We start from the raw sequence: 15,001 nt of genomic DNA on the forward strand, positions 1-15,001 counted from the left end.
GCTATAATTTTTATTTGAACTATATTAAAATTAGAGATTAGCTGAGAGATAATGAACATTTTTATATTAGCCTATTCTGTCCTGTGTGGCAATGACCACTTAGTAATTTCTCTTTGTCTTTTACTAAAATTTTAACATTTTACCTAATGAGGCCCTGTTTAGTAAGCAAAATTTCTAGTCATTTCTAGATTCCAAATCATTTATATTGAACTTTGTTTTTTATAATTTATTTTTATTTTATGCATTGGTGTTTTGTCTGCATGTATATCTGTGTAAAGGAGCCAGAACCTTTGGAATAGGACCTACAGACAGTTGTGAGCTGCCATGTGGGTGCTGGGAATTGAACCCAGGTCTTTTGGAAGAGCAGCCTGTGCTCTTAACCACTGAGCCATCTCTCCAGCCCTTCTACCTAACTTATGTATGGATGCCTTTTTCATGTTTTATTCACTCCAATGAGTTAATTATTTTTGTTGTTTCTTTAAAAATTGACTATGAGTCGGGCATAGTGGCAGATGCCTTTAAATCCCAGTATTTGGGAGGCAGAAGCAGGTGGATCTCTGTGAGTTCGAGACCAACCTAGTCTACAAGGAGAGTTCCAGGACAGCCAGGGCTATTACACAGAGAAACCCTGTCTCGAAAAACAAAACAAAAAATTGACTATGAGCTGGGCATAGTGTCTCAAACTTTTAATCACAGCATTTGGGAGGCAGAGGTACGTTGATTTCTGAGTTCAAAGCCAGCCTGGTCTACAGAGCAAGTTGCAGGGTAGCCAGGGCTACACAGAGAAACCCTGTCTCAAAAAAAACCAAACCAACCAATCCACCAAATACATGGCTGATATCATCCATAAATAAACATAGTTTTATCTTCTTCTCTCCCAATACTTATGTCACAATATCTTTTTTGTTGTTTTTGGTTTTTCAAGGCAGGGTTTCTCTGTGTTATCTTGGCTGTCCTGGACTTGCTGGGATTAAAGGTGTGCTCCACCACACCCGGTTCACAATGTCTTTTTTAAAGGATTTGGTTTATTTTTAATTATGTGTGTGCCTGTGTCTGGGTCAGGCGTTTGTGCAGATGACTACAGGAGCCCATGGAGGCACGTGATCCTCCTTGAGGTCTGGGAAACTGGGAGCCTTGTAGTGTGGGTGCTGGGAGCCAAGCTCAGCTCTTCCCGGAGCTCGGTTCCCCGCCCGCTGAGCCTCTTCTCCAGATGCCACGTTCCCCCCCCCCCCCCCCCCGTTATTTTCCTCCAGTGTTGTCACCATTTCCCCTTTCTCTTTAAAGTTTCATCTTTTGTCATGTTGCAATTTCGGGTGTAATCCCTCAGCTTTCGTCTCTTATGTGCCTGATGTTACTGGGTTTTGTTATTTTCTTTTGAGAATTTACCACGAGGCTTTTCTTTGTTGTTGTTATTTAGGAATCAAACCCAGGAGCTCCCACCTGCTGAGTCCTCGATCCACACTGGAGATGCACTCCCAGCCCCAAGGTTCTTTTTGTTGTTTGACCTTTTATTGTTTGTACCATCGTCTTTTTGTTTGTTTGATGTGGTCTCTTTTCTCCTCTCTTCAAAGTTGGAAGTATTTTATTGGGGGGGGGGAGAGGGGCGTATTTCCTCCTCTCACCTTTCCTCAGGTTCCTGTCTTCGCATATCTTCTGCTTTCAGTTCCACGTGTGTCTCTGTAAACTGGTCTTCTGTACTTGTTTCCTGCTCAGCCCTGAAGGAAGCTGAGGAGGGCCCTGCCCCTCGAGGGCTTTTCTGTTGTCTGTGCAGCACCTTTCTTCTCTTGTGGCTTCTTGAGGCTGTGGATCTAGCAAGTGACTTGTGTGACTGTGCCGTGTGGGACCCCAGGGCGCACATGGAAGGCGTGGAAGGCATCTGTGTGCGTTATGATGATGTCTACCTGATTCCTAGTCCTTCAGGCAGTGTGAGAGGATGTCTGTCTTACTGTTTACACATCGTCTCTCCTCTAACCTTTCAATGCCAGAAAGAGGAAGCTCCTTTTCATCGCAATCTAATCTATTTAGGACCAAGCACTGTGTTGTCCAGTCTAGACGAGTTTATTGAAGAGTCGTCTAAGGCACAGTCTGAGTCACAAGAGCCAATAATGACCTTACAGCCTCAGGAATCTTCTCTTGTCCAGAAATCATCCAATGTGCTGTTAAAGGACCTAGTAGTAAAAAAAGGTAACTAGGAGTCAATACTTCCTGTGGAAAGAGAGACATAAGCCAACCGGGCGAGCACGAAGGCTCGTGGAATTAAGACTGTGGGGAGCCAGATGTGTTTGAAGTTCCAGTGCCCACACGCGACATCAGTCTAGGGTCTGAGCTCTAAATTCCATGCTGAGACTCCTTTAATAACTCTGGGTTTTATTTTGTTCCCTCAAGTAGCTAACTGAACTGTAGTTTTCCAATGAGTCTTCATTTTCAGAATATCTATGAGCTGTGCTTTAAACCCAAGGAGGCCTGAATACTTCTTTAAATTAGTTGGTTAGTGTATGTTTCTGTGAGTGTGTGTGTATGTCACGTATGTACACACACATGTGCATGTGGAGGCCAGAGGCTAACACCAGCTATCCTCCTTAGCCACTGCACCTTGGTTTGTTTGTTTTTGTTTTGGGTTTTTTGTTTGTTTTGTGGGTTTTTTGTTTTGTTTTTTTGTTTTGTTTTGTTTTGTTTTTTTGAGACAGGGTTTCTCTGTGTAGCCTTGGCTGTCCTGGACTCACTTTGTAGACTAGACTGGCCTCGAACTCACAGCGATCTGCCTGCCTCTGCCTCCCAAGTGCTGGGATTAACGGTGTGCACCACCACCACCACCACCACCACCACCACCACCACTGCCGCCACCGCCGCCACCGCCGCCACTGCTGCCTGGCTTTCCACCTTGTTTTTTGAGACCAGGTCTCATTGTTTCAGCTGTCCTGACTGGCCAGTGAGTGCAGGCACTTGCTTGACTTGGTCTTGCCAGTGGTGGATTCCAGTACCACACCTACACCTGGCTTCTTTTTTTTTCCCTCTCTCTCTCTCTCTCTCTCTCTCTCTCTCTCTCTCTCTCTCTCTCTCTCCTGTTTTTGTGGACGATGGAGGTCGGAACTCCAGGCGTTACTGACTTGTCTCTCCAGGCCCTTTTGAATAGTTTCAAATGCCTTCTCACGAGGTGGTGACCTACCTTAGGGCCACTAGCGCATTGACCTTGATGGTCTTTGAGTCTGCTTTCTGTAGCATAGCTATTGCTTTCCAGATTCTGGTCTTTATCTCATCTGAGATCAGAATATTCTCCCTACCTTATTAATATGTCTGAGTGTCTGGCATATCTTATTTGCATCTCCTGTCAATCTATTTCCAGAAACATCAAAATGTCAAGATTTGTCAGCCTTTTTGCATCCTGCCCCTCAGGTTGTTCCTCAACCTCCCACTACAATATTCATGGAGACCATTCGCTTCTTGATGAAGGTCAATGCTGTGCAGGTCAGAATGCCTGGGGACGGGCGCACCTGTGCGGGATTTCACTGAACTGTGTGTTCTACCCACGGCAGTGTCTTGGAAGCTTAACTATGTGTGAAGTAGAAACCAAATATAATTTTTTGGTACTGAGGAGTGAGCCTGGAGCCTCCCACATGCTAAGCACACATTGCACCATTGAGTTCTGTCACTAATTCCTCAGCTGTACTTTTTGGGGGTTTTGTTTGTTTGTTTGTTTTTTGTTTTTGGAGATAGGGTTTCTCTGCGTAGTAGCCTTGACTACCCTGGCCTTGCTTTGTGGACCAGGCTGACCTTGAACTTGCAAAGACCGGCCTGCCTCTGTCTCCTCAGTGCTGGGATTAAAGGCGTGCGCCACCACTGCACCAGGAGTCTGTTTCCAAGTGTACTGGCCCACATAAATCACAGAGCAGCTGGGGTTAGTCTTCTTCCCAGAAAAGAAGTTTGTCCAATTAGCACATACCCACATGAAGAGGTGCTGTGCACAAGTGGCGGGAGGGAGGGTAAAATGGTGGAGTTGATGCTGACCCTGCAGGCACACACCTCACTTTGAGGGCATGCAATCTCAAGAAAAGGCAAGAATTATGGACTGGGTGGATGTGGGCCACATTAAACAAGAGCCTTTCACTCCTGAACCCTTGCCAGCAGGAACACAAACTCCCTCCTCAATGAATAAATCCATCTCCCTGGGTCAGAGAGCCAGGAGGCAGCTGCCCTTCAGGGTAGTTTCCTGGGAAGGTGTGTATAAGGCTTCTGTATTGCAGACTAAAGCAAAAATGGACTGCAAGATTAGCGGAGGGTGTCACGTCTGCTTCGCAAGCACATCTGACTGCACCAGATTTTCAGCCTCTTTAATTGTGGAGGTGGGGAGAGAGAGTCTCAAGTGTGTTGCATCAGTAAACGGATATTTTTAGTGCTATGGCAAAAGCAGGAATTTATGTTTGTGAATTCCCAAGTCTTAGCATTTTAGAGAGATGGGTTTTGCCTCATTGCACATTTCCTTAAAATGTCAGCTGTTTGAAAATGTATTTTGGCGCTGGCAAGGTGACTCAGAGGTTAAGGGCACTGAATGCTCCTCCAAAAGTCCTGAGTTCAATTCCCAGCAGCCACATGGTGGCTCACAACCATCTATAATGTGATCTGATGCCCTCTTCTGGCCTGCAGGCATACATGCAGGGCAGAGCACTGTATACATAATAATAAATCTTTAAAAAAGAAGGAAAGAAAGTGTATATCATGTACAAGCAGGGAGGTTGATAAAGTGCCTCTGCCTGCACCCAGTAAATGCAGTCCGAATCTCAGTCTTCACGGCCGCCAGGCCTGCACCTTGCAGTACTGCAGTTTGTTCACTTAGAAATGTTGATGTTCAGCCAGGCGGTGGTGGCTCATTCCTGTAATCCCAGCTCTGGGGAGGCAGAGGCAGGTGGATTGCTGTGAGTTCGAGACCAGCCTGGTCTACAAAGTGAGTCCAGGACAGCCAAGGCTACACAGAGAAACCCTGTCTCAAAATATATGTTATATATGTATGTGTGTGTATGTGTATATATATATATATATGCGTGTGTGTGTGTGTGTGTGTGTGTGTGTGTGTGTGTGTGTGTGTGTATGAAATGTTTATGTTTGCTGACTGAGTTACTTGTACTGGAACATGAAGTACGAAGTGTGATTTTTCTTCTGTCTCGTTGCCTTTGAGATGATCATATTTCTCTACAAGACTCCTTCCACCCTGAAAGCAATTCGACTAACACAGGCACTTGTTTTTATGGCTCTTTGTTGTTGTTGTTGTTGTTTTGTTTTTGTTTTTTCGAGACAGGGTTTCTCTGTGTAGCCTTGGCCATCCTGGACTTACTTTGTAGTCCAGGCTGGCCTCGAACTCACAGCGATCCGCCTGCCTCTGCCTCCCAAGTGCTGGGATTAAAGGCGTGTGCCACCACGCCCGGCTTTATGGCTCTTTTTTAACCATTGGGTTTCCTTGCAGTTTGTGCACCGAGTGCTGGCCCATGAGCTGCTGTGCCCTCAAGGTGGACCCAGTTGTGAATATTATTTGGTCCTGGCCCAGACACACCTTCTCAAGAAGGACTTTGCCAAGACAGAGGAGTACCTTCAACAAGCAGCCCAGATGGACTACCTGGTACTGGGTTTCCTAGATAAAGCCTTTTGAATGAGAGAAGGGGTGACTGGCCTCTTAAGACAGAGATGAAAGCAGGACACAGCGATGTGCGTCCCAGCTGCTTGAATGGCCTGAGCCCAGGAGCCTCAAGTCAGCATAGGAGCACGATGATACTGTCTCAAGGGAGATAAAGTAGTGGAGGGACACTTCTGGTGTGTGTGTGTGTGTGTGTGTGTGTGTGTGTGTGTGTGTGTGTGTGTTAATTGTGAGCTCTACAAAAGATAAAGAATGGGTAAGGCAGTCATTTAGAAGGAGTTGCTACTTATTTCAAGTTTCTAGACTTCTGTTTTCTCCTAATAGCATCATCCTGATTATTGTTGAGTGTTTGACTTAATATTCACCCCAAGACAAAGTGGCCTTGAGGAATACAGGACCGAGAGCACAGCCGGGCCTGGTGGCACATGCCTTTAATCCCAGCACTCGGGAGGCAGAGGCAGGCGGATCGCTGTGAGTTCGAGGCCAGCCTGGTCTACAAAGTGAGTCCAGGACAGCCAAGGCTACACAGAAATACCCTGTCTCGAAAAACCAAAAAAATAAAAAAAATAAAAAAAAAATAAAAGAATGAGCGCACACCCAGGAATATACTCCCTAGTGTGACTAAGACAGCTCTTTCTGGGTGTGTGCTCTTAGGGAAAAAAAGGAAAGAAATATGTTGATCTAAATTTAAATGTTCAACACAACTCATTAGGGACATAAATACCAAATCTCCCTGCATGTTCTCTGTCTGTGTCCTCAGAACCCTAATGTCTGGGGTGTGAAGGGCCACCTCTACTTCCTAAGCGGAAACCATGCTGAAGCCAAGGAATGCTACGAGAGAACTATTAGTTTTGTAGTTGATGCTTCTGAGATGCACTTCATCTTCCTACGCCTGGGACACATCTACCTGGAAGAGAAAGAGGTAAGGGAGACAGAGGGGTAGGAAGGCAGGGCCCAGGCCTGGCAGTGGCTATGGAGAAATGTAGCTCCGCACTGCCACCTAGGGTAACTTGAAGAGCTTCAGTCCTCTGTCGTCCTGCACCATCATGACCGTGCCCCCTCCCCTGCCCCTTTATGGTCCTCTGTGGTCCTGCACCATCATGACCGTGCTCCCCTCCCCCGCCCCTTTATGGTCCTCTGTGGTCCTGCACCATCATGACCATGCTCCCCTCCCCCGCCCCTTTATGGTCCTCTGTGGTCCTGCACCATCATGACCGTGCTCCCCTCCTCCACCCCTTTATTAGGGACCTTCCATTTAGGTAAAAACCACATACATCTGTGACCACACTGTGGAAAAGAATTCAGAACAAGTCAGAATGAAGCAAAGTTAGGGAGCGTATTGGTAGAAACACAGAATAACACACTGTTTAGTTACATAAGAGTGTGGAGAGGGAAGAGAGAAAAACTGACGTGCGCGCGCGCGCGCGCACACACACACACACACACACACACACACACACACACACACACAGCAGTGCACATCCAAAATGGCTTCTCAGGAGATCTTTCTGGATGTCCTTACCATGTCCATATGAATGATTTTGGAATGTAAGTTTTAAAAGCTTTAAAGATTAACCAACTTTGTTTTTTTTTCTAATAATAGGTTTAAAAATTAAATAAAAATTATGAGTTGTTGGGCTGGAGAGGTGGCTCAGTGGGGAAGTGGTTAACACGTGGCACACACTCATACACGCATAACCTCGTGCAGAGGAACCCTATTTGGAGCCCAGCACTTACATAATAGCTCGCACACATCTGCCAGAGGATTCTAATTTCCATGGGCTCCTGCATGCACACAGTACATACTCAGGCATACACACATGCACATAAAATTAGGTATTTTAAAAAACATGAACTTGTTTGTTAAACTCGAGGAATTTACTTTTGGGACTTGAGAGAAGGCTCAGCAGTTGAGAGCACACACTGTTCCAGAGGACCCAGGTTCAGTTTCCACATCAGGCAGCTCACAGCCACCCATGACTGCGACTTCAGAGGATCTGAGTCCCTTGTAAGATGTTCACAGGTACCAGCATAAGCATGGCATACAATCATATGTTTATACATGTAAATAAACATGGTTTTATTTTTTGTTTTCGAGACAGGGTTTCTCTGTGTAGCCTTGACTGTATTGGACTCACTTTGTAGACTCACTTTGTAGGCCTTGAACTCAAAGAGATCCACCTGCCTCTGTCTCCCTGAGTGCTGGGATCACTGGCTTACACACATTTTTAATCTTTAGCCAGGCAGTGTGGCACACTTCTTTAATCCCAGCACTTGAGAGCAGAGGCAGGTGGATCTGTGTAAGTTCTAAGCCGGCCTGGTCTACAGAGCAAGTTCCAGAAGAGCCAAGGCTATAGAGAAAAACCCTTAAAAAACCAAACCAAGCAAAACACAGATCATAGCAACAAAAGAGTGTATTCCCAGCACCCACAAATCATAGCAACAAAAGAGTGTATTCCCAGCACCCACAAATCATAGCAACAAAAGAGTGTATTCCCAGCACCCACAAATCATAGCAACAAAAGAGTGTATTCCCAGCACCTACAAATCATAGCAACAAAAAAGTGTATTCCCAGCACCCACAAATCATAGCAACAAAAGAGAGAGTGTATTCCCAGCACCCACAGATCATAACAACAAAAGAGAGAGTGTATTCCCAGCACCCACATGAGGCCATTCAGAAACCACCTGTAACTCCGGTTCCAAGGGATCTGACATCTCCAGCCTGCATGGGCCTCACTCATATACACCAGGCACACATACATGGATTAAAAATAAGACAAATCATTTTTAAAAAGGATTTCCTCTTTTAAATGAAATTGACAGATCTTCCTGAGGAACATGTTTTAGGTTTCGGGATGAGAAGGGAGTGTCAATGTACTCAGGACCCTTCTGGTCCTTGGGAAACATGTCCTTGTTTTTAGCATCCTTGTTTGTCTCTAGGGAGATACACACCATCTCCAAAAGGTGGTTCAGTTTTAGTAGCTGAGCTGAAGTTCCCAGCAGATTCTAAACAGGGAAGTGTCTTTCTTCCTCATGTCTCCTTGAGGCTCTCCGGTTCACATGCTGCTTCATAGCCATCCTAAAAAACAGTGCCACGATCCTGACATCTTTATACCAGTGGGAATGTCATTTGCTCAGCATTAGGGACCCAGTAACTAGTGTAGACATGAGAGTCTGCTATCAACCACTGTGCTACTAAAAAGTTGTTATGAACTTAATGAATGTTGTTTTAACTAGATATCTTATTAATACTAATAGGAATTTTGAGACAATAGAAACATTCTTTGGCTTAACTAAGATAACATGTCCTGGGATTCAAAGGGACTTCTTTAAACTTCTTCTCCGATACAGAGCACTAGGTCCAATCTAACTTAAGCTAGCCCCACCCTATAGGGCACCCTAACCTGACTCTAGAAGTCCCTCTGCCCCAAGAGCCTTTACAACAGGTAGAGATGGGAGTGGGGTAGGCTTGCTATTCTATGAAACTTCAAATACATGCAAAGCATCTGGACCCACCTAACAGTCTCACCACTCTGCTGCAGGCGGTGTGACTCCCTGGTTTTGTTTTGTCTTCTTCCCTTTCCCTTCTTCACCCATAAATGTCTAGTTTTTTATTTTTTATTTTATTTTTTGTAGCTTTTTGTTGTTGTTGTTGTTTTTGTTTTTTGAGACAGGAGTTCTCTGTGTAGCCTTGACTGTCCTGAACTCTCTTTATAGACTAAGCTGGCCTCAAACTCACAGAGATCCACCTGCCTCTGCCTCCCAAGTGCTGGGATTACAGGTGTGCCCAGCAGATGTCAGGTTTTTTTTATTTAGCATATTGACCAACAGGAACATGAAGGTACAATACATGACAGTGCACATGGGAAGGCTAATCCAGGTCTGAGAGAAACTGTAGCTCTATTGCAGTGAAGTAAATAAGGAGAAAATTTCTTTGGGCTGGAGAGATGGCTCAGAAGTTAAGAGCACTGTCTGTTCTTCCAAAGGTTCTGAGTTCAGTTCCCATCAACCACATGGTGGCTCACAACCATCTTTAATGAGATCTGTTGCCCTCTTCTGGTGTGCAGGTATACATGCAGGCAGGGCACTGTATACATAATAAATAAATCTTTTTTTAAAACAGAAAAAAGAAAAATCTCTTTCTAATGTCGTGGCAAGCTGCCATCTTCAAGGCAGCTAGTGGCGTCATGGTTACTAGGAACCAGTTCCTTGGCTGAACACTCAGGGTCAGTCAGCTCTGTAGGTACCAGACAAGATTTAGTCACTGGGTCTTATTTCCTTTGGAAGTTTCACTTTAGAAAGAGACAGGGTCTTGCCAAGTGGGGTAGTGAGTGCCTACAACACTCAGGAGGCTTAGGTAACAGAATTGCTTGGTGCCAGAGCTTTTAAGCCAGCCTGGGGAAAATACTGAGGCCTTGTCCTAAAACAAACAACAGCAAAAGAGATGATGGGCTAGGGGCACAGGACATGTCTATCATGAACGTGGCCCTGGGCTTCGTCCCAAGCACCACATAACACCAGGCATGGTGGCACGTCCCTATAATTCCAGCTTTCAGGAGGAAGAGGTTGGAGTCAGCTGTTGACGGTCATCCTGGGCTATACAGCAAGGTTAAGGGAGTCTGCACTGTATAAGACCCTGTCTCATCCTCACCCACCCTAAAAGAAAAGAAATGGCATCTTATGTTACAAGACTGTCCTTGAACTGCTGGGCTCCATCCTGTTACCTCAGCTCTTGGAAGCTGAGCAGCTAGGGATAGAAGGATTGCATCCGGGTCCAAGTATGATTTTTGAATGTCTCCAAAAGTCTCTGTGGCACCTTGAAGACTTTTCTGATATTGGAACAGGTTCTCAGAGGGACCAGAGAGGCTCACTGTCTGCCATGCTACCACATGACCCCACTTCTGAGGGAAAAGATGAGATCCGTAAAGTCTAGACAGAATTCACGTAACCCCGGTGCTTGCCCGCCCAGAATGTCTAGTGTAACTCCTGCTGCAGCTGCGTCCTTGACCTGCTCCCAGGTCAAACCCGCTCCTTCTGTTGGCTTCCATCCCCCGCCCCTTACAACAGCTCCATTAAAGTATCCATGAAAATGCCATCCAAGGTCTCACTCACTTCCAGATTATTCTGGGTGGAAACTGCCAAGAAGCTCATCGTAACCTTGGCAACACTGTGTCTGAAGCTTACCGGTACTTTCTTTTGACAGTATGACAAGGCGAAGAGAACGTACATGCAAGCCTGCAAGAGAGCGCCTTCGTGCCTTACCTGGCTAGGACTAGGAATTGCCTGTTACCGGGTAAGGGCAGAGGCCTGGTAGGCTTCCATGGTCCTACACCTAAGCTGTGGGTTTCGTGGTGCTGTGGGATGGCAGTCTGCTCTAATGGAAAAACTCTTCTTCAAAGTCGTTCACGAACTGAATGAAGCCTGACTAGAAAAAAAAAAAAGAATATCTGTGAATAAACTTACAAAAACCTAGCATGAGACATCTGAGATGTAAAGAGACAGGAGGGAGCTCCCAGGGCCACACAAGCAGCTATAGTGTCAATGTTTCATTTAGTTGTTTTATTTTTTTAAAATCAAGGACAGCCTTGATTTGGCAGCCATTAACTTTAGGTCCTCATCTTCATCTTCGTCTCTGCATTTCCCTCGAGTCTTTTAAAGCAAATGTCAGACATGGACCTCTTCTCTGCAGATCCGTGTCATGGTCAGACATGGACATGTCCTCTGCAGATCTGTTTCCATGGTTAAACATGGACCTCTCCTCTGCAGATCCGTGTCCATGGTCAGACATGGACATGTCCTCTACAGATCCGTGTCTATGGTCAGACATGGACCTCTCCTCTGCAGATCCGTGTCCATGGTCAGACATGGACATGTCCTCTGCAGATCTGTTTCCATGGTCAGACATGGACCTCTCCTCTGCAGATCTGTTTCCATGGTCAGACTTGAACATAATCCCTGTCTTCCTAGTACCAAAGACGGGACCTCACATACCCAGGGTGGGCCTAGACTCACTAGGTAGCCAAAGATAACACTGAACACATCATTCACCTTACCAACCGATGCTGGGGCTACAGACAGACAACAGTGTCTACCAAAGCCATGAGGCTGTTGAGGTCTGTCTCAGGGTCCCTTCACGAGGCCAGGGACAGCACCTCAGAGCTGTAAACATTCAGGAAGCAGAGGCGGGTGGTTCTCTATGAAGCCAAGGCCAGCCTAGTCTACATAGCAAGTTCCAGGCCAGCCAGGACTACTTGAGCGTGTGTGTGTGTGTGTGTGTGTGTGTGTGTGTGTGTGTGTGTGTGTAAAACGCACACGCACGGACGCGTGCACAAATTGTTTACTTTCATGCTCCATTTTAGTGAGGCTATCCTCCAGTCTTTAAAATTAAAAAAAATTTTTTTAATATCTTTTATATCCTTCAGTCTTAAGGTAGAGCTCATACTATTTTTCTTTGTCTCACCTCTCAATCATAAGTGAGCTTTTACTATAGAAATATTTATTGTGTAATGGAACTGTTTATGTAGTTCATTTTTCATTATATTTTTCACATGTCTACCAGTGAGGGCTCTGAGGGCAGGGGCTGTATATGTGCATACCTATTTTTATTCTCAGCATCAAATATATTGCTGAGCACAGAACACATCCTCAGCAACTGTAGGCTGATTGAATACAGTGTCTGAAAGGCCTAAAGTGGTTGAAAAGCTATGCTTTATCTTTTCATGGGCTTAGAAACTCACAATTCTTTAAAAACTGGAAAAAAAAATCTAGGCCTGGTGGCTCATTCCTAAAACCCAATGCTTGTTTGGCTGAGGCAGGAGGACAGTTTCAAGTTCAAGGATACATAATGAGTTTCAAGCCAATCTTGTGAGTTTCACTAACAGAAAGACTTTCTCTAAATACTTTTAAAACAAAAATAAGGGCCTGGAGAGATGGCTCAGAGATTAAGAGCACTGTCCGTTCTTCAAAAGGTCCTGAGTTCAATTCCCAGCAACCACATGGTGGCTCACAGCCATCTATAATATGATCTGATGCCCTCTTCTGGCCTCCTGGCTCATATGCAGGCAGAGCACTGTATACATAATAAATGAATCTTAAAAAAAATAAATCAAACAAAAAGATATATATATCTATCCACCCACAAATAGTCTATTAATAGTTAAATAATCATATAGAACATATAAAATATATGCTACATATGACTCTAGAGACACTGATGCATTTTGAAGTTTTGTTTGAAAAGCACTGGTATAGGTCGTGGACGCCTATTGATTAGATAGTCGACTCATTTAAGCTGACTCTGGCCAGCTTAAGTGAAAGGCATTTTAGACTGTCTCCCATCTCTCTCCCCCCAGTTGGAGGAGCTCACCGAGGCTGAGGATGCTCTCTCTGAAGCCAATGCCCTGAATAACTACAATGCCGAAGTGTGGGCCTACCTGGCTCTGGTCTGCCTGAAAGTGAGTGACTCTTACTGTCCCTCCACAGTACCCTGTCAGGGATCCACACGCCTTTAATCCCAGCAGAGGCAGGAGGATCGCTGTGAGTTCCAGGCCAGCCTGGTCTACAAAGGGAGGCCAGGACAGCCAAGGCTACGCGGAGAAACCCTGTCTCAAACAAAACAAAACAAAAAACAAAAGGCCCTTTCAGGGAATAGGTGAAGGCCTGACTGAGAAAGAAAGGTAAATTGGTGTGAACAAATAATAGCTGAAGCGTGATGAGCTCTGGCTTTGCCATTGTACTGAGGACAAAGGAGACGTCTGTCTCGGGCAGCCCCTCCGTGAAAGGAGTGTGCTTAGTCATCGTTGGCTCACATTTTCTATGACAGATGTGCTGTGCTTTTCCTCAGGTTGGCCGACAATTGGAAGCCGAGCAGGCCTACAAGTACACAATAAAGGTACGAGCCAGTAGACTGTGGGAGCTCTCAGTGCCTGATGGATTTTCACCAAGGGAGCTAATACATTCTAAGTCTCTAGGAGAGCTTTCAAGGTGTCCAGAATATAGGAAAGCCTCCCCCACAATAAGTTTGGAGCCTCATTCATTGGGAGTCTTTACGGAAACACGGTTTGTTGTACTTGACTTCTTCCCTGCCTTGTTTCTGCAGCTGAAACTGAAAGATGAGGCTCTGCTTGCAGAAATCCACACCGTACAGGAAATGGTTGGCTTCGGAAATCCATCTTTCTGACTTCTGAACAAGTGGATATTTAACATGGGACCCCAAGCATCTTTTATTCCCAAATTGTCACCAGATGAAACCTGCCCATTCCCCCCTCCCTATTAGCAGTTGACTGTAAGTCAGAGCGCAATAAAATAAAACTGTCAAAATGTACCCAGTGTGTTTCTGGAGTCTTATGTCACACATTCTATTTATATGTTCTTATATAATCATGTAACTAATTAATAGACATTATCTGTGATAAGGTATATGGCACAATGGTGTGACTATTAGAGTTTCTGATGAAAGCTCATCAGATCATTCTGGAGGTGATCCCTGGAGGTAGTCAATTGCCACGGTTCTTGGCAGCTTTAGGGAATTAAGGCATCATCTTCAAAGGTGGGCCCAGAATCGCTATGCTGTGTCACTGGGTAAGAGAGCAGAGAATATTCTAGTGGGCCAAGCCTGTTGGAAGAGCTAAAAGAGAGGCCGTTGCTCAAGACAGAGGTGCCAATTTCTTTAAATCAACCAGGAGTTTCTACATGGATCTAAGTCAGGAGAGTAGCTTTTATGCACAGCTATGTAATCAAAGATGCAAATTTCATGAGTGAAGTCATAATTGCAGGTCTCAAACAGGGCAAAGAAGCTGGAGAGATGTCTCAGAGGTTTAAGAGCACTGACTGCTCTTCCAGAGGTCCTGAGTTCAATTCCCAGCAGCTACATGGTGGCTCACAACCATCTATAATGAGATCTGGTGCCCTCTTCTGGCGTGCAGGTGTACATGTAGGCAAAGCACTGTATACATAATATATACATTAAAAAAAAAAGAGGACAAAGAAATTATACTTAAACTTTTTGTAGTAAAGGCAGAAATAAAAGGGCTTCCCTCCCCATTTCTTTTTTTAAATTAAAATTTTCTTTATAATTCAGATTACATCCCGATTGTTACCCCCTTGCATTCCCTCCCTCCCCTAGACCTCTGACAGAATGGGGCCACTTCCCCCACCACATGACCACAGCCTATCAGGTCTCATCCTCGTAGCCTGCTTCCCCTTCCTCTGTGTGCCGCCCATCTTCCCTACCAAAGGGAAGTGGTCAAATTGGGGGCACCAGAGTTCATATCAGAGGCAGTCCCACCTCTCCCCAAAACCATGGAGAATGAGCTGTCCACTGGCCAGATCTGAGTCTAGGTTTACTGAATGCATTGTCCTTTGTTGGTGCAACAG

At 45.2% G+C, this 15,001-nt stretch overlaps 1 protein-coding gene across 5 annotated transcripts in view; it reads left to right on the forward strand.

The window, feature by feature from the left end:
* Window positions 1-13,937, forward strand: part of CFAP70 (cilia and flagella associated protein 70) — a 67,744-nt gene extending 53,807 nt beyond the window's left edge. For 3 of the 5 annotated variants that reach the window (XM_084794935.1, XM_084794937.1, XM_084794936.1), the window contains exons 21-29: window positions 1,418-1,486; window positions 2,026-2,184; window positions 3,344-3,465; window positions 5,456-5,608; window positions 6,384-6,545; window positions 10,830-10,919; window positions 12,979-13,080; window positions 13,470-13,517; window positions 13,725-13,937. In XM_084794935.1, coding sequence (XP_084651061.1) covers window positions 1,418-1,486; window positions 2,026-2,184; window positions 3,344-3,465; window positions 5,456-5,608; window positions 6,384-6,545; window positions 10,830-10,919; window positions 12,979-13,080; window positions 13,470-13,517; window positions 13,725-13,805 — 986 coding nt within the window. In that variant the 3' untranslated portion in view covers window positions 13,806-13,937. The remainder of the gene's footprint in view (window positions 1-1,417; window positions 1,487-2,025; window positions 2,185-3,343; window positions 3,466-5,455; window positions 5,609-6,383; window positions 6,546-10,829; window positions 10,920-12,978; window positions 13,081-13,469; window positions 13,518-13,724) is intronic. The other 2 variants (XM_084794938.1, XM_084794939.1) reach the window with 2 other exon arrangements.
* The last annotated feature ends 1,064 nt before the right edge of the window (window positions 13,938-15,001 follow it).

Source organism: Acomys minous (assembly GCF_964271855.1).
Source record: "Acomys minous genome assembly, chromosome: 9".
In the NCBI taxonomy this organism is placed as follows: Eukaryota; Metazoa; Chordata; class Mammalia; order Rodentia; family Muridae; genus Acomys; species Acomys minous.